The following is a 22,214-nucleotide window of genomic DNA, read 5'->3' as shown; positions in this document are numbered from 1 at the left end:
TTCAACACCCTCTCTGGCTTCAGTGGGCACCAGACAAACGTGATTTATAGACATACATAAGAGATGAAACACCTATATACGTACGGTAATAAATGAATACCACATTTTAAACATAAAAGAGTGAAGAATATTTTATTGAGTGTGCAGACCACAGGAGTACATAGTTTGAGTCTGTAGCATACCTGGGACACTTAGCATGCCCTGTGAGAACTCTCAGGCATCTTCAGCTGTGGGGCCCTTTTCTGTTTGAGGATTCCTTTTCTGTTCACCGTGGGACTATTCTCTAGCCAAGCAGGTCTCAATAAACAGTTGTTGCTCTCTCTGCTGTTTCCTTCTAGAAAAACTGAGGCAAGTTTCTCAGAATTTATTATTTTAACATTTTGTTTGCTGTTTTGAAGAACTACCAAACTGGACATGTAGTATAAGGATTTAGGAAGAGAGCCCCTATGGGTCTTCCTAAGGTGTGTGTTCTGGGTGCACTCGCTGTGTCTTTGCCCACTAGGAAAGAGTGCCACCCTCTTCAGCCGACATACCAAGGCTATCGTGTGGGGCATGCAGACCCGGGCTGTGCAAGGCATGCTGGATTTTGACTACGTGTGTTCCCGAGATGAGCCCTCAGTGGCTGCCATGGTCTACCCATTCACGTGAGTCATGCCAAGGCAGGGAGTCTGGGAGTGGCTGAGTGGGATTCTCACCTTTACATGAAGCTTGGGCGTCAGCCTCCCACCTTTGCAGTGGAGGGATCTACCCATCCCAGGGATTGGGACAGTCTATGTTCCTGGGTGCCCTTTTTCCCTCAGATGGGAACTTTTTGAGGACATAGACCTTGCTGCTCTTGAAGAAGTTCCTCCGTTCAGTTTCCCCTCCCCAGACATGATGGGTTGAGGGTGTCCTTACTTCTTGCAGTGGGGATCACAAGCAGAAGTTTTACTGGGGGCACAAGGAAATCCTGATCCCTGTCTTCAAGAACATGGCTGATGCCATGAAAAAGCATCCGGAGGTGGACGTGCTGATCAACTTTGCGTCTCTGCGATCCGCTTATGACAGCACCATGGAGACCATGAACTATGCACAGGTAGAGCATGGATCTGGGATATCTGGGTGGGGAATTAGAAAGAGCTTCTAAATAGAGTTTACAGTCACAGTCACTTGTGACCAAGGACTTGGGAATTGGGAGAACTCAGGGCTTGGGTGAAAGTACTTAGACAGGTGCTTCTCAGATGTGGCTTAAAAATTCAGAGGGCTGGGCAGAGGTGGCACATGCCTTTAATCCCAGCACTTGGGAAGCAGAGGCAGGCAGATTTCTGGGTTTGAGGCCAGCCTGGTCTACAGAGTGAGTTCAAGGATAGCCAGGAGTACACAGAGAAACCCTGTCTAGAAAAACCAGAAAAAAAAAGTTCAGACTGAACAGTCAGTGCCTGTCTGGGGTACCAGATATCAGTTCCAGCTCATTCCCTCCCAGACTGGCTTGAACAGGCTCAAAAGCACTGTCTTGAGATGAGTCTTGTTCAGCACTTGCCTTTGAATGTAAGGCCTTGGGTTCTATCCCCAGCACCATCCCCAATATATTATTACTTATTTCAGGACAGATGGATGTTAAAGCATATTATATACTTATTTCAGGACAGATGTTAAAGAATAAAAAGCAGGTGGATACTTCCATATCCCTTTTCTCAGAAACATGGCCACCAGGTTTCAGCATTCCCGCTGCACACCTCGTTCTGTACCAATAGGTTGGCAACATCACTTTTGTTCTTCCCAGTCTTGTCACAAAGTGTCTTGGGTTAACATTTGCATGAATTCTTAATCTTTACCTAGAGGGTTTCCATTGCTGTGAAGAGACACTATGTTCAAGGCAACTCTTAGAAAGGAAAACATTTCATTGGGGCTGGCTTACAGGTTCAGAGGTTCAGTCCATTATCATGACAAGAAGCATGGCAGTGTACAGGGAGACATGGTGCTGGAGGAAGGCAGCCAGGAGGAGGGTCTCTTTCCACAGTGGGCAGAGCTTGAGCATAGAAACCTCAAAGCCCATCTCCAAAGTGATTCACTTTCTCCAAGTGTCACACTTCCTAATAGTGCCACTTCCCATGGGCCGAGCATTTTCAAGCCATCAGATCACCCTAGCACAGATGTCTAGAAGTTGAACTGCTACATCAGAATGATCACTTGGAAGCTTCTAACACATCCAGGCTTCCAGAGTGTTCATAATCTAAGCTCCCATTGGTAGCGATTCTAGTTTTGTTTTCTTTTGGGACTTTCATTATCTATCCCAGACTGGCCTGGAACTCAGAGATCCACCTGTCTCTGCTCTCTGAATGCTGGGACTAAAGGCGTGAGCCAACCGCAATTTCTACTTCCAACACCAAACAACTATGTAGCGAATACTCTGCATGCCTTTGGTCATTAACTAAAACTAACTTTGAGAAACACTTGCCTGCCATTTGTATCCTGGGTTCTATCCCTCTTTCCCCTTTTTCTGTTGCACTATTTGTCTTTTGTTGGTGACTTGTAAAAGCCTCCTATAGACCAGTGTTTTTTGTTTGGTTGGCTTTTATTGTCTGATCCACTTATTTCAGTTAATGAGTGGAACAACTTCTGCTGTTTAGGTGAGCTGCTTTTTCAGGGTAGAGCAGACTTTGGCCAAACAACCCAAGGCAAACTGGTGGCCTCCATCTGTTTCCACAAATAAAGTTTTATTAAAACAGCCAGTGCTTTAATTTATGAATTACGCATGGATACTTACACCCTGAAAACCTCAAAACCCACAAAACCTAAACTGTGGTCTTGCAACCCTTTATAGACTGGCCCAGAGCCAAAGAGAGATGGTTCTTAGATCTTCAGTTCCTCTAGCCCAGTCTAGGCAAGTATGGGAGGAGCTTGTTTCTGTTGTGCGCTGGCCACAGCCTGTAGGGAAAGAGACAAGAGTCGTTGGGTACTTAGGGGGAAAGGCAGGCAGGGATCAGTTGAGTCTGAGGTTGTAGGTGAGAGTGTAGATGGAGACTAGCAAAGACTTGGAAGCATTTGCCTCTGCTCATGCACTGAGTCTCTGTGTCACTGGCCAGTGGAGGTGTGTTTCAGTGTCTACTGCTGTGGGGATGGGTGGGGTGGCGGAGGGATGCATGTGGAGATCAGAGGACAACATTCAGGAGTCAGTTCCTTCTTCTACCATATTCGCCCTTGGCATCAAACTCAGGTCATCAGGCTTGGCAGCAAGTGCATTTGCCTGCTAAGCCATCCTGCTGACCCCATGCCTCTCCTCTGAGAGAAGTTTGAAGTGATCAGGGCAGGACCTGAGCATGTGGGAGGGAGAAGGTACAGTCTCTTCACCTTACTTTGTTCTTGAAACCTGGGTGTGGGCACTGGGCTTAGGAGGCAGGCCTCATTGTCTATCAAAGGTGAAATGTTCCCAAGTTCAGTGTTAATTTGAAATGTTAATTTTCTAGATCCGTACCATAGCCATCATAGCAGAAGGCATCCCTGAGGCCCTCACACGGAAGCTCATCAAGAAGGCTGACCAGAAGGGAGTGACCATCATCGGGCCAGCCACGGTGAGTGTCCACTCCAGGAGTCTTCCTAAGATTATAGGAAGCATACATATTTTTGTTGTTTGTTGTGTTTTTTTTTTTTTTTTTTAAAGGCATGGTTCTCATACTGGTCCAGACTGGCCTGGAACTTATGGTAATCCTCCTGCCTCAGGCTCCTCCTGAGACTTGGGATTAGAGACATGATCCACCATGCCTGACAGGAAGCTCACTTCTGCTGTTAATAACTTTTTTATTTGATTATGCTGGATTACATAAATCCATTTTCATGCAAAGATATAATGTACTTTGAGCAAAACTCTAGCCACAGCCTCTTGCCCTTCCTGACCCTCATTAGGAGATTGAACTGTGACTGTCAAACTTTTGAGGCCAGCAGTTTTACCTGTTGAGCCATGTCATTAGCCCAAGCTTGCTTTTTGATTATCCCAGGTTCAAGATTTCAGAAGTACTCACCGTGTTACGCCATTACAAGGTAGATTTTTTAACATTTTACTTGAAATGCTAAGGATAGAACCCAGGACGTCACTTATACCAAGCAAGAACAGTGCCACTGAACCACTCTGCCAACCCCTAGTTAGTTTTAATTTCGTTTATTTACTTGGTGTGTGTGTGTGTGTGGTGAGGGTGGCTTATGGTACTGGATATATTAAGCCAAAGTGGATGTCAGGAGTCCCTCTTACTCTCTACCTTATTCCTTTGAAGCTGGGTCTCCTTGAACCTGGGGCTTTTATGGTTTATTGACTAGACCAGAAGCCTGCAAGCCCCAGTGACTTTGCTGTCTCTGCCTCCTTCAGTGCCAAGTTTACAAGTATCAGAGGACAATGCCTAGCTGTTATGAAACTGAGTAAACTCCATTCTTTTTTTTTGGTGTAGGGGTGCTCTTAACCACTGAGCCATCTCTCCAGCCTCCCAGCCCTCCAGTTTGTAAAGGTCCCTCGTCACAGTCTGATCCCCTTCATAGTTACAAGGGGTTAACTGCTGATATTTCTTGCTTTTAATGCTTTTGTCCTTAAATGCAACTATAATGTACTGTTTAATTATTTCATTAACTATAAGCCAAAGAAAAAAGCTATCTGGGGTTTTTATTTTTTGACTCAGAACTTTGTGTTAGAAGACATGTTGCGTAAACATGGAAGCTGGGGCTGCAGAGATGCCCGAGTAGTTAAGAGCACTTGTTATTCTTGCACAGGACCCTGGCTCTATTTCCAGCACCCAGATGGCAGCTCATAACCTGTAACCCCAGTCCAGAGAATCTGCCATCGTCTTCTGGACTCTGTAGACAGTACACACACACAAAACAAACAATAATATGCAGAGACATAAAATAGGAATAAATTTAAATAAAATTGGAAACTAAGGCTGTGTGTGGTACTTGGGAGCCAGAAGCAGGTAGATCTCTGTTCGTTCAAGGGTAGCCTGGTCTCCATAATGATTTTCAAGCTATCCAGAGCTGCATAGTGTGATCTGTCTCAAAAAAAAAAAGGTAGGAACTAGGAATTTTTTTGTTTCCCACCCTGGTGCTAGGGACTCTGAGGGCCTCATTCATGCTAGGTAGGGATGCTGTTTTACACACAAGTTTTGCAATGTGTCCGAAAGGAGGGAGGAGGGTGTTCTTCATGGGCAGGTGTAATTCTTTTAGCTACTTCTCTCCACTTTGGACAGAGGTACCGGGAGGTAAAGTAGGGTTTTGTTGTTCCTCCTATGCCCTGCTTCTGGTCTAGTCAATAAACCTCATCTTAACTGCTGTTTCTGCCTCTGCAGGTTGGGGGCATCAAGCCTGGATGCTTTAAGATTGGGAATACTGGTGGAATGCTGGACAACATCCTGGCCTCCAAACTGTACCGCCCAGGCAGTGTGGCCTACGTCTCTCGCTCTGGAGGCATGTCTAACGAACTCAATAACATCATCTCTCGGACCACAGATGGTGTCTATGAGGGTGTGGCCATCGGCGGGGACAGGTAAGAGCTGGGAATCTTCTACAGTGGAGTTAGCTAGCCAGCCGGGCACCATGCATAGTGTGTTACTGACTGCCCAAACACTGAGGCCCTAGTAAAGGTATGTAAGTCTACTGAGTGAGGACTGCTCTTTACTGGCCCCTCCCATCTATTTCCATTAGCCTAGAGCTTCTGAATCTGCCCTAGACATCACATTCATGAGCAATCCATGTCTGTAGTGGGGTGCTTCTCATACATCCCTGCACCTGCCTACTCTGTCTCCTGATCTCCATCCTCCCTGCTCTCTGCAGGTACCCTGGGTCCACATTCATGGACCATGTGCTGCGGTACCAGGACACTCCAGGAGTCAAGATGATCGTAGTTCTTGGGGAGGTGAGTTGTTACCATTGTTGCTCTTAAGGGAAGGGTCTCCTTTTGATTATAAATGTCATCTAGGATTTGCAAATTTTTAAAAATTCAAGCACTCTGGCACTATATACTTTTAACGTGATAGCCCTGGTGGTACAGCTGGTAATATTCTGGGGTTGAGAGTTTGCTCTGTTGTCGGTGAGCAGCAGTGAAGGAGGAACGGTCTTCCCTCTGGCCATGGTCTCCTCCTGCTGGGAAGGATAGCTGGAACATTGAGGCCAGCTTCTTTTTTAATTTAGTTTTTTAAAAAATATCTTATGAGCCGGGCGGTGGTGGCGCACGCCTTTAATCCCAGCACTTGGGAGGCAGAGGCAGGTGGATTTCTGAGTTCCAGGCCAGCCTGGTCTACAGAGTGAGTTCCAGGACAGCCAGGGCTATACAGAGAAACTCTGTCTCGAAAAACAAAAACAACAACAACAAAAAATCTTATGTATATGAGTGTTTTGCCTTTGTGTGTCTGTACACCATGTGTATGCCTCCTGCCTGCAACAGTCAGTGAGGGTGCCAGTCTCCTGGAAATGGAGTCATAGGTGTTTGTGATCCACCATTTGGATGCTAGGAACTGAAGCCAAGTCCGGGAAGAGTAGCAAGTGCTCTTAACTGCTGAGCCATCTCCCCAGCCCCTGTGAGGGCTTCTTCTTTTTTTTTTTTTTTTTTTTTTTTTTTAGCTCCAGGGGAGTTCTGTAAGCCCATTTTGTACTTGTTCTGAGAGAGACTCTAATCACATGTCATCACATACTGTGGATTAGAAAGGGATACCCAGGAACGGCCTTTAGACACATACTATCCCTTTGTAATTCCTTATACACCTAGGATGAATTTTTTGGGTGGAAATTAAACTCACTATCTGTTTACGTAGCCCAAGTTTGTGTCCTCTGACTTAGTAGCCAACTTTTCTTTCAGGAGGTTGTTGTGGTTTTGTGGGGTTCTTTTTCTTTTCTTTCTTTTTTTTGGTCTATGTGTCATGTGGACAGTTTTTCCTGTTGTAGGACTGGTCCTAGGAAAACTTGAAGCAGCTTCCACTAACTTGTGGGGTTTTTCTCTTTCCCCATTCCTTTGCAGATTGGGGGTACAGAGGAATATAAGATCTGCCGGGGCATCAAGGAGGGCCGCCTCACCAAGCCAGTGGTCTGCTGGTGCATCGGGACCTGTGCCACCATGTTCTCCTCCGAGGTATGAGTGGGACCAGCTATCCTTGAGTAGGAAATGAGGTTGCTGTTTGAGCAGAATCATACATTCGTCATCCTGTTCAGTCGCTAAGTCCTTCAGTGAGCCTGTGCTGCTTGCTTTGTGACTGCAAAGCCAAGCCCAAGTTCTGCCTGCCAGGAATTTATCTCACCTAGACTCTTCTGCACGTTCATCAGCAGGTTAAGGCCGAGATGAGACACTGAGCTCTGACTCAAGGGAGCACAAGGAGGAGGGGGATACAGCTTGGGCTTAGCCTGGAGGTCATGTTAAGGACACCCTGTGGGAGATAGTAGGAGAGAATTGTTCATGCTGTACTAAGATGGCATACTGTGTGTGCGAGGCGACCTAATGGGTAAAAGTGCCACTATCAGTTTTGACCACCTGAGTGCGGTACACAGAATCTATACAGTAGAATGAGTGAACTACCCCTCCCACAAGTGGTTCTCTGACCTCCACATTCACACTGTGGCATGGCATGTGCGTGCCACCACCAAAGTAAAGGTGACTTGTCGAGCAGCTGAGTGTTGGTGTTCTTGTAAATCCAGCTCTTAGAGGGCTGAGACAGGGGCATGATGAGCCTGGGGCTGATAGATGTCTGCTGAGCTCCTGAGTTGCAGAACCAGACAGTAAGTGTTCGAGGTTCCAGCTTAAAACTATCCTCTGTTGGGAAGATGGCCAATCACATGCCAGAAGTAAAATACAGGATAAAAGTGATCTGTCAAGCAGAGCGCGGTGGCACGCCTTCAGTCCCAGCACTCGGGAGGCAGAGACAGGCCGGTTCCTGTGAGCTGGAGCCCAGCCTGGTCTACACAGTGGGTTCCAGGACAGGCAGAGCTTCATAATGAGACTTCTGTCTGAAGGAAACAAAACAAAACAATTTACTAATGAATTCATTCAGAACAGCCTGTGGGTTCCTTGATGTTGTGTGTAGAGAAGGCTTGGTTTCCAGGCTTCCTACAGCAGTGCTGCTGTGGTGGTGGAGGGGGATAATTGAACCCAGGGCTCAAATGCTAGCAAATGCTTTACCACTAAGCTACACCCCTAGCCCTCCGTGACGCTCTTTACCTATAAACTCAAGGTGGCTGTTGGAGTCACACATCTCTGATGGAACAGCTCCATACCTGTGTATCCTACGGACTGGAATGCAAAGATGCTTCAAAGGATGTGCATAGGCCAGGCCCTGTAACATTGTAATGGCTAAAGATGGAAGAAGCCTAGTGTGGTCGGGAGGAGATGGTCACTGTGTCTGTGTCCAGCCAGAATCCCACCGCATACTTACTGTCCCAGCTCTGGGCCATCAGCTCATTTTGCAAAATGCCTTGTTTTAGTCGGAGCCAATCAGCAGCAGGACAACACCTGATCCATCTTTTAGGTGCCTTTGGGCACCGAGAGCTGCCTGACCTTCCTCTTTTAGGCAGGTGATAGACAATACCAAAGTCCTGCTAGCACTTATATTTCTGTCCAGCAATCAACACAATTGGCAATACAGGGACATGCCTTCATCCAATGTAAGGGAAGGTTACCCCAACACTCCTTCACTGTTTCTGTGCCTGTTTTCTTTCTGTCTCTCTACCAGGCCATGCCAAAGATTCTTCCAAGGGGTCAGCACCTCGTTTTTTGGATCTTGCTTGCACTACCCATTATTCATGGGGAGGGCAGGACCTTAAAGTGTGTTAAATTTTAAAAGTAATTTTTTAAAGACTTGAGTTTATTTATTTTTTTTTACTTTTGTTGTTGTTTTCAAGTCAGATTCTCTGTGTAGTCCTGACTGTCGGGAACTGACTCTATAAGAGACCAGGCTGGCCTCTAACTCAGAGATATCCACCTGCCTCCGAGTGCTGGGATTGAAGGTATTCGTCACCACCCAGCTTAAAAGTAACGTAGATTGTTGTATGACACTGCAAGGATTACAGCTAGCACAGTAACTGTCTGGGTAGCAGTTGATCTTGACTCCTTGTGCAGGTCAGAGAGAGGAAAGTGAGAATGCTCACTAATTGGCACACTGGAGCAGCTATTGAAGGAATAGTTAAGAGCTGGAAACTGGAGCTGGAGAGATAACACTGACTTTTCTTCCAGAGGGCCTAGGTTCAACTCCCAACACCTACAGGTCTGCACACATGGTCCTCTGTAGCTCCAGTTTCAAGGGACATGCTGCCCTCTTCTGGCCACTGCATTGTGCACGCATATACATACAGGTTAAATAGTCAAATACATTTAAAAAGTGGAGAACTAAAGAAAGGCCTTAAAAAGTGGCACTTTTAAAGTGTGGTTCTCAAAACACAGGCCCCCAGGGCAGTCACCCAGCCCATTGGAGAGACAAGGCTGCTTTAAGTCAGGGAAATACTGTCTACCTGTTCGTTTTTCCCTTTAGAAACCTGAGTTTTAGTTTTGAGAAATCCCAGAGTTTAAAGGTTTGTTTAGTCAGGTGTGATGACCTACACGTGTTGCTGAGGCAGGAGAATTGCTCGAGCCCAGGAATTCAGAGGTCAACTTGAGCAGCTTAGCAGAAGCAATCCCCTATGAAGTATCTGCTGAACTTTGCAGAACGGGTTTCTGAGTGCAGAGAAGCCGTTGTTGGCCTTTCTACAAAGCATGTTACTGTTCCTCTTTGTTCATTTAAATCTGCAAGAACACAGGCTGGGACCACAATCACCCGGATTCAAATGCTTCCACATACTACCTTGTGGTTGTGAGCGGTCACTTAGACCTAGAGGAAACACTAGTTGGCAGCAGACAGAGCATCATGTGAGTGGAGCTCTTAGGAAGTGCTTGGTGGTGGGGAGCACTGATGGCTCAGATGAGATGCTAGTACAATTGTTTGCTGGGTCCCATCCTAAGTCAGAGGTAGATTCATTCATTTCCCCAACTGATTGACTCCCACATTAGTCTTATAAATTTTTTTTATTACATTTAGTGTGTGTCTGTGATACATTTGAGGGTCAGAGGACAACTTGTAGGAGTTAGTTCTTTCCACACTTGTCAAGCTTGGTGGCAGGCATTTTCATCCACTGAGCCATCTCACCAGCCTCTGGTAAACTACTTGATAGGTTTTCTTTCCTCCTCCCCACCCCCCCTTCCTGTTTCATTGGATATACACCTTGTTGGTTATACAACCCATGGTCAGAAAGAAGAAACAGTTGCTACTTATTGTAAGCCTAGTGATGTAAACGCTGACTTTTTTTTTTTGTTTTGTTTTGTTTTGTTTTGTTTTGTTTTTCGAGACAGGGTTTCTCTGTGTAGCTCTGACTGTCCTGGAACTCACTCTGTAGACCAGGCTGGCCTCGGAACTCAGAAATCCGCCTGCCTCTGCCTCCCAAGTGCTGGGATTAAAGGCGTGCACCACCACCGCCCGGCCAAACGCTGACTTTTTGAACAGCTTGAGATTTTTGCTTTCATATGAGCTCTCTTGAGCTTCAAGGCATAACTAACTTGACTCTTTGCTTGTTGCTGAGAGCTAGCCCTCCTTCCGATCCCTCTTGCACTGGCCACGGGGATAGCAAACGTGGCTCATATAAAGAGGATGCTCTTGAAGTTCGATTGACAGCTTTGTATCCTCGCCTTACTAGACACTGGGTGTCACCTTGAAGAAGCTAACTTCTCCCTGCCTCAGGTTCCACACCTGTGACATGGGAGTTGCCTATCCTACCTATTCAGTTAGCATATTAAAGGCTTAAATGAAGGAACATATGTGAAGCCTTTGGCACAGGCCAGTCTTGGGCCAGGGTAAATGTCATGGGTATCCAAAGGGTGATCAGTTCTGATGTTTCCCAGGATCTTTTGCTCTTTCCTGGAGGACTAACACGCCTAGTGAAGCTGCTGTTCTTTGCTTTCCAGGTCCAGTTTGGCCATGCTGGAGCTTGTGCCAACCAGGCTTCTGAAACCGCAGTAGCCAAGAACCAGGCCTTGAAGGAAGCAGGAGTGTTTGTGCCCCGAAGCTTTGATGAGCTTGGAGAGATCATTCAGTGAGCCATGGGCAGGATGTGGTGTCCCCAACTTTCCTGATCCTTCCTGAGGACAGCAGCCCCCTAACACGGGGGCCTCTAGTTGTTCGTTTGCTGTAGTGCACTACAGGGAAAAACCACCTTTTTTCTGGCTTTTGTTTTATTTTAGTTGTAAAAGCATCAGGTCAAGGCCAGGCTGGTGTTAAACCTCATTTGGTTTCTGAGGCCACTGGCTTGGCTGATGTTGGTGGCCATTAAACAGACATGGGCTTAGATATGTTTAGAAAATGTCGTCTCACACAGGCAGTGGTGGTGCACACCTTTAGTCCTAGCACTCAGGAGGCTGAGACAGACGGATCTGTGTGAGTGTAGAACAGCCTGGTCTACAGAGTGAGTTCCAGGATAGCCAGGACACAGAGAAACCCTGTCTCAAAAAAAAGTTAACAAACAAACACAAAGTATCATCCGGAGTATCACTTCTGGTTGATAGAGTTATTGGACATTTACTTTTTCTATTTCTACCTCCTGAATCTGCCTTGGCTGTTCTCTTTCCGTGGTTCCCAGATTCAGCTTCCTATGAAGCCTCATCCAGAGAGGGGAGCTAAAGGGGTAGAGGGAAGGACAGTCTGAGCCATAGTTTGTTTTCATTTAGTTCTTGGGATCCAGCTGGTAGGAGTAGGGTGCTGGCAGCTGAAGCAGCCTACAGTGTTTGGGATAGAGCCTAGGGAAAAAAAATATATCTACAGGAAGCATATTGTCTACTGTCTTTCCCTGCCTCCCAGGTCTGTGTATGAAGATCTTGTGGCTAAAGGAGCCATTGTACCTGCCCAGGAAGTGCCACCTCCAACAGTGCCCATGGACTACTCTTGGGCCAGGGTAAGTGTCATGGGAATCCAGAGGGTGAAGGTGGATTTGGGGGTTTTGTTTGTTTGTCTTAAAAACATGCTCTCTACAGTCCTAAACTTGCTATGTATAAAATGCAGAGATTGTCTGCATCTGCTTCCCGAGTGCTGGGATTAGAGGCTTATGCTCCCGTGGCTAGCTCTAAGTTGATGTTTTTTTGAGGCAAGATCTTATTAAGTAGTCTTGGCTGTCTTAGAACTTACTAGACCAGGCTGGCCTCAAACTCAGAGATCCTCCTGTCTCTACCTCCCAGGTGCTGGCCTTAAAGATGTGTGTCACCACACTGGGCTAGATTGGTGAATTTTGAGGTGATTTGACTTCCTGACTTCCAGTCCCCTTCCAGCTACTTAGAGCAGTCATGCCAAGCTTTTCCAAGGGGATCAGAAACTTCTCTGGTTAACTCTTGGGTCCCATGCACTGTATGCTCAACTGTCCCTGGTTTTATTTCTAGGTCTGGTGACAGAATGGGCAACACAGCCCACATGTGTTGGAAGGAGCCAACTTTTAGGGGCTGATGGTCAGCACTAGGGAGGTAGAGGCAGAAGGATCAAGTTCATGTTTGTGCCATTGCTGCTGCTGCTATCACCACCTCCTCCTCCTCCTCCTCCCCTCCTCCCTCCTTCCTTTTTCCTTTTTTTGATTTTTCAAGACAGGATTTTTTTTTGTGTGTGTATCCGTGACTGTCCTGGAACTCATTTGGTAGACCAGGGTGGCCTTAAACTCACAGAGATCCACCTGCCTTGGCCTTCTGAATGCTGGAATTAAAGGCAAGTGCCACACTGTCCGGCTTAGAAAGCTACTTCTAAAAAATGCTTTCCTAGAACATACAAAGGAATACATTTAAAATTTTTGTTTAGTTAATATTTATCACGGGAGATTATCAGAAGATAATTATGATGAGGTGCCACATAGCAGTTAAAAGGAATTAACTAAATTGTACATGTACAGACATTAATAGAGTCAGATCCATTAAGTAAAAGGCACGGTACGGGCAGCTTGCTAAGTAGTCTTGGTGGTCCTCAAACTTCGTGTGTAGAGCCAGTGACCCACCAGCCTCTGTCTCCAGAGTGCTGACATTAAAGATATACTCTACTATCCTGGCCTCTGCTTATTATTTCTTTTTTTTGTTTTGTTTTGTTTTTTTGGTTTTGTTTTTTGTTTTGTTTTCCGAGATCTCTGTGTAGTTCTGGCTGTCCTAGAACTCACTCTGTAGACCAGGCTGGCCTCGAACTCAGAAATCCGCCTGCCTCTGCCTCCCAAGTGCTGGGACTAAAGGTGTGCGCCACCACTGCCCGTGCTTTTTATTTCTTTTCCTTTTTTTTTCTCTTGTTGTTGTTGTGATTGGTTGGTTTGATTTCTCTATGTAGCCCTGGCTGTCCTGGGACTCAGAGATCGCCTGCCTCTGCCTCCCAGTGCTAGGATGTGCACTGGGAGGTGCACATCCCTTTAGGTGTGCACCTCTATACGTTGCTGACTTTCACGTCTTGAAAAGAGTTTGTCTGAGTATTTACTGCTTGTCCTTCAGAGCAGCCAAGGTATTCTTGGGAACACACATAGCTATCTGCTTTGGTGAAAAAAAAAAAAACAAAAAAACCCTCTGATGGCCACCATAATCCTCTGTCCCTGTGTCTGCTCAGGAGCTGGGTTTGATCCGAAAACCTGCCTCATTCATGACCAGCATCTGTGACGAGCGAGGGCAGGAGCTCATTTATGCAGGCATGCCCATCACCGAGGTCTTCAAGGAAGAGATGGGTATTGGGGGTGTCCTTGGCCTCCTCTGGTTCCAGAGAAGGTGAGACATGTGGGCAGGGGTGATAGGACACTGGGCTCAGACCCATGGCCTTCTCCTGACATAGGAGGTGGGGTGAACAGACTGAAGAATATCACTGTCATGTGGCCACAGGCTGACAGAAAGATCACTGTAAACCAAGAGAATGAAAAGGAGAGGTCTTGGGGACTTTTAAAGAGATGGACAATATAGTGACCTCCGGGTCAGCAGGGGATCTGGACAGGTGTGAACTTAACCAGTGGGGCTGGTAGAGCTGCTGTGCTGCCCCAGGCGAGCTTATTCCCCTTGGCAGTTTTGTCTCTCATCAGGTGAACTGTAGGTGTTTGTGTTTTCCTTCACTCACTCCCAAGGTTAGACTTCCCTGAGGCCGACAGCCGCACAAAGCAAGCATGTGGTTACACAGCACTGATTACACAGCACTGTCGGATCTCCCTGTGAGAGCCTTGGCTTCTGTCGTCCTTAGCCTGTAGAGATGCTGTGGTCATGTTCTAGGCCTTTCCTGGACAAACTCAGTGTAGTATATAGGCTTCTCTGTGGACTCCCCACACCCTCCATCCTCCAGGCTCCAGATGTTGCCCTTGGTTATTAGAGAAGAGATTGAACTGCAGGATATGTATGAGGCCACATCTCCTTTCTGGTAGCAGGCACATGGCGAGAGATGTAACCGCAGTTACAGACCAAATCCTGATACAGAAACTCATGATGACCATTTTTGTGGCTGGAGGCTCCTTTCATCCACCTTTTTTTCCATAGTTTTTTGAGTCAGGGTCTCACTATGTAGACCAAGCTGGCCTCAAACCCAGAGATCAATTTGCCTCTGCCTCCCATGTGCTGGGATTAAAGGCATGTGCCACCACCACTCAGCTGACCAAAGTTCATGAGCTTTTTTTGTTTGTTTACTTGTTGTTTTTTTTTTAATGTGCTTGGTGTTTTGCCTGCATGTTTGTCTGTTGTCTGTGTGAGGGTATCAGATCCCCTGGTACTAGAGTTACAAACAGTTGTGAGCTACTGTGTGGTTGCTGGGAATTGAACCTGGGTCCTCTGGAAGAGCAGGCAATGCTCTTAACCACTGAGCCATCTCTCCAGCCCCATATATATGTCCCTTAGGAGGAGAAAAATTTTGTATGTATAGTGAAGATTGCAGTTCATAATGTTCCATAGCCTCAAGTCAGAGCCAAGGTGTTTCAGGCAGCATTTATTGGTGTTGCACAGTAGGATAGCATGTGTACATCACGGTATGCATATTATGTTTTTGGAACTAAGGCTGTAATGAAGTCACATGGTGTGACATGGGCAAGCACTGCAGATTTACTACCATTTGATTTTGAGTTAACTTTTGATCGTTGCACATTCAGAAACCTTATATCGGGCTCGAAAGATGAGTCAGTAGTTAGTATCAGAATCAAGAAGGGTTTGACTTGGAATTGGCGGTAGTATCAGGCTATAGAGGAAAGTGTGTCCTTGTCGTTGTAACTTCTGGACTTGGTTCCAACTCTTCTCCCTGTGCCTCTGTGTGCCCTCCTCTAGGTTGCCCAAGTATTCCTGCCAGTTCATTGAGATGTGTCTGATGGTCACCGCTGATCACGGGCCAGCTGTCTCTGGGGCCCACAACACCATCATCTGTGCTCGAGCTGGGAAGGACCTGGTCTCTAGCCTCACCTCAGGGCTGCTCACCATTGTAAGTCTGGCCTTCCTGGGAGGCGGCAGCTTTGGCATCATGCTGCCTAAATGCAGCAGGCTCCTAGGGGCCCAGGGTAAGAACCCCAGGCCAGATGCTGCTCGGGGCATCTTGGGATGGTTTGCAGGTCTGGGACAACCATCACCCTCAGCAATGTGGGTTTGTTTCTCCTACAGGGAGACCGGTTTGGGGGTGCCTTGGATGCAGCAGCGAAGATGTTCAGTAAAGCCTTTGACAGTGGCCTTATTCCCATGGAGTTTGTGAACAAGATGAAGAAGGAAGGGAAGCTGATCATGGGCATTGGCCATCGAGTAAAATCGGTAAACTCCCATCTGTGGAATGAGCGCTGATGAGAGACTGCCAACTGAGTTAGAAACGCTTGGCCAGGAGCCATGGCATCACAGTGGAGAGTGCTGACTGCTCTTAAAGAGGATGTACATTTAGTTCCCAGCACCCACATGGCAGCTTACAACTGTAACTGTAGTTCAAGGGAACCCAACACTCTCTTCTGGATTCTGGGTGCCAGCAAAAAGGTGGTTCACACACATGTGTGCAGAAGGTCAAAGGCCAACTTGTTGGAGTCAGTTATTTCCTTCCTCCATGTGGCTAGAATTCAGGTTGTCAGGCTTGGTGGCAAGTGCCTTAACCCGCTGACCCGTCTCCGGCCCTTTACTCATATTGCATTGGTTAAGGCAAGTCAGACGGTTAAACTCGGCATACTTAGTTCAGAGAGGCAGGAATGTTAAGACAAATCCAGCTGAGATAGACCCACAGGGAAAGACAGTATTTTAAACAGTTAGTGTGGCCCTGTGCAGGATGACAGTCATGTGGATGCCCTGATAGTATGTCTGTTAGGTCACCAGTGGTAGGATTTGGGGTATGTCTCTGTCATCTCACCACTGTCAGCCCTATCTTAGTTACAGTTTTTCCTGTTTCTTCCTCTTCTGTTTGTTTTTTGAGATGATCTTTCTGCACCTTGGCTGTCTTGGAACTCCCTGTGTATGCTAAGCTGGCCTCGAACTCACAGAGATCCTCCTGTCTCTTCCTCCCAGGTCTTGGAATTAAAAGTGTGCACCATTACACCCAGGTTAGTTAGGGTTTCAGTTGCTGTGATAAGAATACCCTGATCCAAAGCAACTTGGAAGGAAGGGTTTATTTCATCTCACAGTCAGAGGCCTGCCTTCACTGAGGAAGGTTAAGATAGAGACTCAAGGCAGGGACTGAATCAGAGGCCATGGAAGAACACTGTTGCCTGACTTGCAGTGGCTCAGCAGCCAGCTTTCTTATATAAATCAAGACCACCAGGTGGCACCACCTACAGTGGGCTAGGCCTTCCACATCAATCATTAATCAAGAAAATTTCCCACAAAGTTGCCTACAGGCCATTCTAATAGAGGCATTTTCTCATTGGAGGTTTCTCTTCCCAAATAACTCTAGCTTATTGACAAAAACAACCAGGTCAGAGCAGTCTCTAAACAGATGGTTAACTTCATCTGTCCCAGTTCTGGATTTTTTTCCTAAGATATTTGAGTGTGTGCATTGCTGCCCTAGTCCCAGCATGTGCAGAACTTTTTTGTAGCTTGGCTGGATGACAAAGCTGGTCAGCAGCCTGGTTTGTGGCCAGAACCTAAAACATCGTAGAGAATGGATGGCTGAATCCAGCCTCTTCTGCCTAACACCACAGATACTGGTTAACTTCCTAACCACCTGAGGGTGGGGGGTGAGGCACAATTTCTTTCTTATAATAAGAGAGACCACTACAGAGGTTGTTTTGAGGCCCAAATGAGACAGACATAAGAGGACTTGAAAATCCTTCCAGCGTTAATCCTTAGGGGTGATGAGGCATTGTACACATAGGTTGGGTCCCCATGCTGCCTTCAGGATAAGATAGGTACAGGTCAGTCCGCTTGTCAAACAAGCACAAGCATATCCGTTGGCTGCTGTGTCTGAGTGGGTGTTTCTGTACCTGGGTCTTCTTTAGATAAACAACCCAGACATGCGAGTGCAGATCCTCAAAGACTTTGTCAAACAGCACTTCCCCGCCACCCCACTGCTCGATTATGCACTGGAAGTGGAGAAGATCACCACCTCAAAGGTAAGGAAGGGAGGGTTTTGTGTCCTCCCTCCACCACGCCCTACCCCCACCCTTCCCTCTGTTCCATTTTAGAATGGATTTCTTAGTTATGGAGGTTTTTGTTTTGTTCTGAGACAGGGCTCATGAAGTATAGGCTGGCTTTGAAGTTACTATTTAGTAGATGATGCTGTCTGTCTCCCACACCCTGCCCAAAGAGAACATTTTAAAATGGTGTCAAAGTTCATAGTCATAATGTTAGCAGCTTCCCGTTACTATGACAAACACCTGGCAGGTAGGTCACAGGGGAGGGTTCATGTGTTGTCTTCTAGGGGTTCCAGGCTGGAGTGGCGGGCAAGGGCTGGCGGGACAGAGTGGCACACTCCATCCCGTCGAGCTTTTTCCTTCCACTCCACTTGGGCTCCTAGCTTGCCAGATGGTGCTTTCCACGGTCATTGCAGGGCTCTCCTTACTGAATCCTCTCTGGAAAGTTCTCACAAACCCAGGCATGAGACTCACTGAACTCCCAGGAGCTTCTTAGTTTAATGAAGTTATTTATCTGTTAGTGGTGATTTTATAAACTTTTTAAGTAGAGAGCAGTGCTTATACAACATTGAGACAGTAGATATTTAGAATAAACATTACAGTGGCCCTTTGTCCTGACTGCAACCAGAGGTGGTAGCAGAGAAATCAGCATTTGAATAATAAAGATAGTCTTTACAGGGTACACAAAAAACTTTATGCCTACAAACCGACATAGTAATAGTGACTAACATTGACGACATGATAAAACTTTTTTTTTTTTTTGCCTTTTCAGAAGCCAAATCTTATCCTGAATGTGGATGGTTTCATCGGCGTTGCATTTGTGGACATGCTTAGGAACTGTGGCTCCTTTACCCGGTGAGCGTCACAGCCTCAGCTTCAGCATTAGCTGACTTTTTTTTTTTTTTTTTTTTTTTTTTGCTGTTTCTTCCTAACTGTGAGGGGACTTAGCAAGTGTGTCGAGGCATAAAGCAAAGACTAAAAGTTGCCTCTAGCCCTGTCACCCACAACACCCTACTTTGGAACTATAGAACTGCTCTCTGGAAGTAGTGCTGTCTCTTTAAGAAGATGGTCACGTGATTCATTTTAAAAGAACCGGTTGTATGTTTCAGGGAAGAAGCTGATGAATATGTTGACATTGGAGCCCTCAATGGCATCTTTGTGCTAGGAAGGAGTATGGGCTTCATTGGTGAGTTGGCTGTTGTTTTAAGGATTTCTTGCTACACTCCTTACCCTGTATGTGTGAACCCCTACAACAGATGTCAGAGTCTTCACCGTCATTTCTTTTGTTTTTGATTATTGTTTGGGTGGGTAGCACATGGAGGTCTCTGTCATTGTTCTTAATCCTTATTTAACTTTTCTTCTTATCTTTATTTATGTTCCTTTTATTACTAGGAATACTTTCCATTACTAGCTAAGGAAAGTAGATTCAACCTGTCCATTCCCTTTTTACCAAGTCTGACTGATCTACTTATGAAGTGAATCTGGAATTCTGTCCTGTTTTGGTGTATGCTTTCTGTGTGTGTGTGTGTGTGTGTGTGTGTGTGTGTGTGTGTGTGCTCATGCGTGCACCTGTGTATGTTATTCTATAATTTTGCTATCTGCCCCCATTGTACCCTCCCATGCCCAATGCTGAGGGTTAACTCCTGGGAGGGCCTCGTGCCTGCTAAGCAAACACCCACCACACAGCTGCATCCTCAACCCCGAGTCTATGTTTTGTCATCTGTTGTCATGTTTTATCAGGAAGAGCTCCCTCCCACTTTCTGCTCTTTACCATGCTTTTGAAACTAATAACAGACACATTGACTCCATTTTAGGACATTATCTCGACCAGAAGAGGCTGAAGCAAGGGCTGTATCGTCACCCATGGGATGATATTTCCTATGTTCTTCCGGAACACATGAGCATGTAACTGAGCCAGGAACCCTACTATAGTAAAAGGAAGACGACAGACAGCTGGAAGCAGAGTCCGTTATAGGCTAGGCCTGGAACGGAAATAGCCATTGATGTGCAGGCGTGGAAGGCCAACACCCACAGGCCCATTCAGTCCACACAAAGAAGCTTAGTATTTTTTATATATATATCTCTATATATAAGCATAGAAATTTAAAACCAAGCCAATACTTGTGACATTTGCTCTGCTACCTGCTGTATCTATTGTATGGAAGAGTCTAAGCAAGCACTGTCAGACTAGTGTTCTTCTAGGGCCTTATGATGTTCCTTTCTTTTTTTTTAATTAGTTAAAAGTTTGTTGTTGTTGTTGTTTTTTCTCTTGAGGAAGGGAATGCAACTTTTAAGACTTCAAGATACTATCTGTCTGTAGGACCACTGTTTGGTAGCCTACTTCCCATTCAGCCTCATACAACATGAAGAACACTGTATTAATCTGATTTTTAAGGATCTTTTTTTTCTATGTTATGTGTTAAGGGTTTATTTAGTATCCCACTGAAATGTTCTGTGTTACAGACCAGTGTCTACTTATGTCAAGGGGAGGAGGGTTGGGACCATTGTATCCTTAGCCATTGTCACACGTGTGGTGTAGTAACTTAAATGTAAAGTTGTAACATACGAGTGTTTAAAATGGAAACGCAAAGCAAAAAAGCTGTGAACTGTCTTGTGTCTTGTGTTCTCTGTGTCCATGCAGCTGACTTGTCTGTTACTGAAGTGTGGGTCCAAAGACTCACAGCTGTTCCGCATCTGTAACCCACAATGATTCTGGGCAGCTGCCACCTCAGTCTCTTCTCTGTATTATCATGTTTGGTTTAAATAAACTAGATAGTAACAATGGCGTGCTGCTGTTCTGTGTCCTCTGCTTCTGAGACAAAGCTGTCCTGGAACTTGGAGAGCAGGCTGGCCTCTGCTGGGATTAAAGACATGCACCACTATGCCAGGTCTTGGATTTAGCATTTTAAAATCTGTCTTTGCCTCTTTAAAAGAAAGATAATAGCCAGGCAGTAGTGCCTCACGCCTTTAATCCCAGCACTTGGGAGGCAGAGGCAGGCGGATTTCTGAGTTCGAGGCCAGCCTGGTCTACAGAGTGAGTTGCAGGACAGCCCGGGCTATACAAGAAACCCTGTCTTGAAAAACAAAACAAAAAGAAAAGAAAGATAATGAAAGCACCAGTATATATTCAGTGCCCCCCCCCACCCCTCAAAGGATATAAAACCCCTAAAGTTTAGGCTTGATGGCACCTTTAATTCTAGTACTTGGAAGGCAAGGGGCAGACAGAACAAAGGCAGTTCAAAGGCAGCCCAGTCTATGTGGCACCTTCTAGGTTTTAGGACATAGTGAACCTGTCTTTCAAATATAGAAAAGGCTCATCTGGAGAGATGGCTTGGTGGTTAAGAACATTTGCTGCTCATCCTGAGGTCCTGAGTTCAGTTCCCAGAACCACAGTGGGTCGCCCACCATCATCTGTAACTCCAGCATGGGGGTGGGGGGGGATCCTACACCTGTGGCCTCCGAGGACACCTTCCCTCATGTTCATATACCCGTGTGTAGACACCTACATGTAATTAAAGGTAATTTTTAAAAAGAAAATCTTCCAAAAGAAGAGGAAAAAGCTATTAAAACACCAGCTTATGAAAAATCCACTTCTATACTGCACTGTCCCCATGAATGGTACCTGTAGCTGTAGCCATTACTCAAGCCAGAGCTGGAGAGTGCCTTTCTGCTCTACTCAGTTCCAAGTTCTGTTCATTTACCCTTGAACTCTCCTCTGATGTATATCTGCTCTACTTAACCAGTGCCTTTATTTCCTCTTTTGTTCTGGTACAATCTATCCTCCATCAGTGACATTTAAAAATCAGGTTGAGGGCTGGTGAGATGGCTCACCAGGTAAAGACATTTGCTGCTAAGCCTGACCGTGTAAATATGATATGGAAGGAAAAATTCTCTAACAGTAGGTGAGACTATACTATAGTGTGTAGACTACCTATAGTGTGTAGTATAGGTGTAGACTATACTACACACCTATACTAAATGGTGTAAAAAGAGTGAAATCGTGCAACTTCACTATCTTGCTTAAAATTTCAAAGTGGCTTTTATTTGTTTTGTTTTTTGATACAGGGTTTCTCCAGGTAGCTCTGGCTGTCCCAAAACTCACTATATAGACTAACCTGTCCTGGAATTCAGAGATCCTCCCTAGAGCTGGTTTTATTCACTTTTATCTAGTCTATATGAAATAGTAATTATGCAGCAAACATTTGATTCAGCACTACCTCATTTAATTCTGTGTTCTTCCAAGGTAGGCAATATCCATATTTAGGAAGTCAGATATAAGTAACTCCTCACTTTCACCCACTTAGCTGAGACTCAGTCTTGATTTGAGACAGCCTAGCCCAGGTTTTCCTTCCACAAATGATTCTGCGTTAGAGTCCCAACTGCTGGAATTACAGGTGTGTGCTACTTGTATCCACCTAAGACTCAAAGTCTTATCAGTTTACTCCCTTTTGAAGATAATTTTCTCAGCTTGGTGGCACTTGGGAGGTAGAAGCAGGTGGCTCTCTGTGAGTTCAAGTCCAGATGGTCTACAGAGTGAGTTCCAGGACAGTCACCGGTACTTGGCAGAAACCCTGCCTCGAAATAAATAAGAAGAAAAATTCTGTTTTGTGAGCAAAAAAAGGCTAATTGCACCTACCACCAACCAAGCCTAATTAATGATTCAAATTCGACTTCCTTCCTTCCTTCCTTCT

At 45.8% G+C, this 22,214-nt stretch overlaps 1 protein-coding gene across 2 annotated transcripts in view; it reads left to right on the top strand.

The window, feature by feature from the left end:
• Nucleotides 1-20,309, top strand: part of Acly (ATP citrate lyase) — a 47,670-nt gene extending 27,361 nt beyond the window's left edge. For both annotated transcript variants that reach the window (XM_028780373.1, XM_028780372.1), the window contains 15 exons: nucleotides 503-644; nucleotides 907-1,075; nucleotides 3,447-3,551; nucleotides 5,307-5,503; nucleotides 5,791-5,872; nucleotides 6,971-7,081; nucleotides 10,931-11,058; nucleotides 11,820-11,913; nucleotides 13,578-13,732; nucleotides 15,257-15,407; nucleotides 15,584-15,727; nucleotides 17,389-17,502; nucleotides 18,296-18,378; nucleotides 18,633-18,709; nucleotides 19,338-20,309. In XM_028780373.1, coding sequence (XP_028636206.1) covers nucleotides 503-644; nucleotides 907-1,075; nucleotides 3,447-3,551; nucleotides 5,307-5,503; nucleotides 5,791-5,872; nucleotides 6,971-7,081; nucleotides 10,931-11,058; nucleotides 11,820-11,913; nucleotides 13,578-13,732; nucleotides 15,257-15,407; nucleotides 15,584-15,727; nucleotides 17,389-17,502; nucleotides 18,296-18,378; nucleotides 18,633-18,709; nucleotides 19,338-19,432 — 1,847 coding nt within the window. In that variant the 3' untranslated portion in view covers nucleotides 19,433-20,309. The remainder of the gene's footprint in view (nucleotides 1-502; nucleotides 645-906; nucleotides 1,076-3,446; nucleotides 3,552-5,306; nucleotides 5,504-5,790; nucleotides 5,873-6,970; nucleotides 7,082-10,930; nucleotides 11,059-11,819; nucleotides 11,914-13,577; nucleotides 13,733-15,256; nucleotides 15,408-15,583; nucleotides 15,728-17,388; nucleotides 17,503-18,295; nucleotides 18,379-18,632; nucleotides 18,710-19,337) is intronic.
• Nucleotides 20,310-22,214: the final 1,905 nt, after the last annotated feature.

The sequence above is a fragment of the Grammomys surdaster genome, unplaced genomic scaffold (assembly GCF_004785775.1).
Source record: "Grammomys surdaster isolate TR1022 unplaced genomic scaffold, NIH_TR_1.0 371, whole genome shotgun sequence".
NCBI lineage: Eukaryota > Metazoa > Chordata > Mammalia > Rodentia > Muridae > Grammomys > Grammomys surdaster.
Note: the sequence above shows the minus strand (reverse complement) of the source record. Positions and strands in the feature narration are given on the sequence as shown.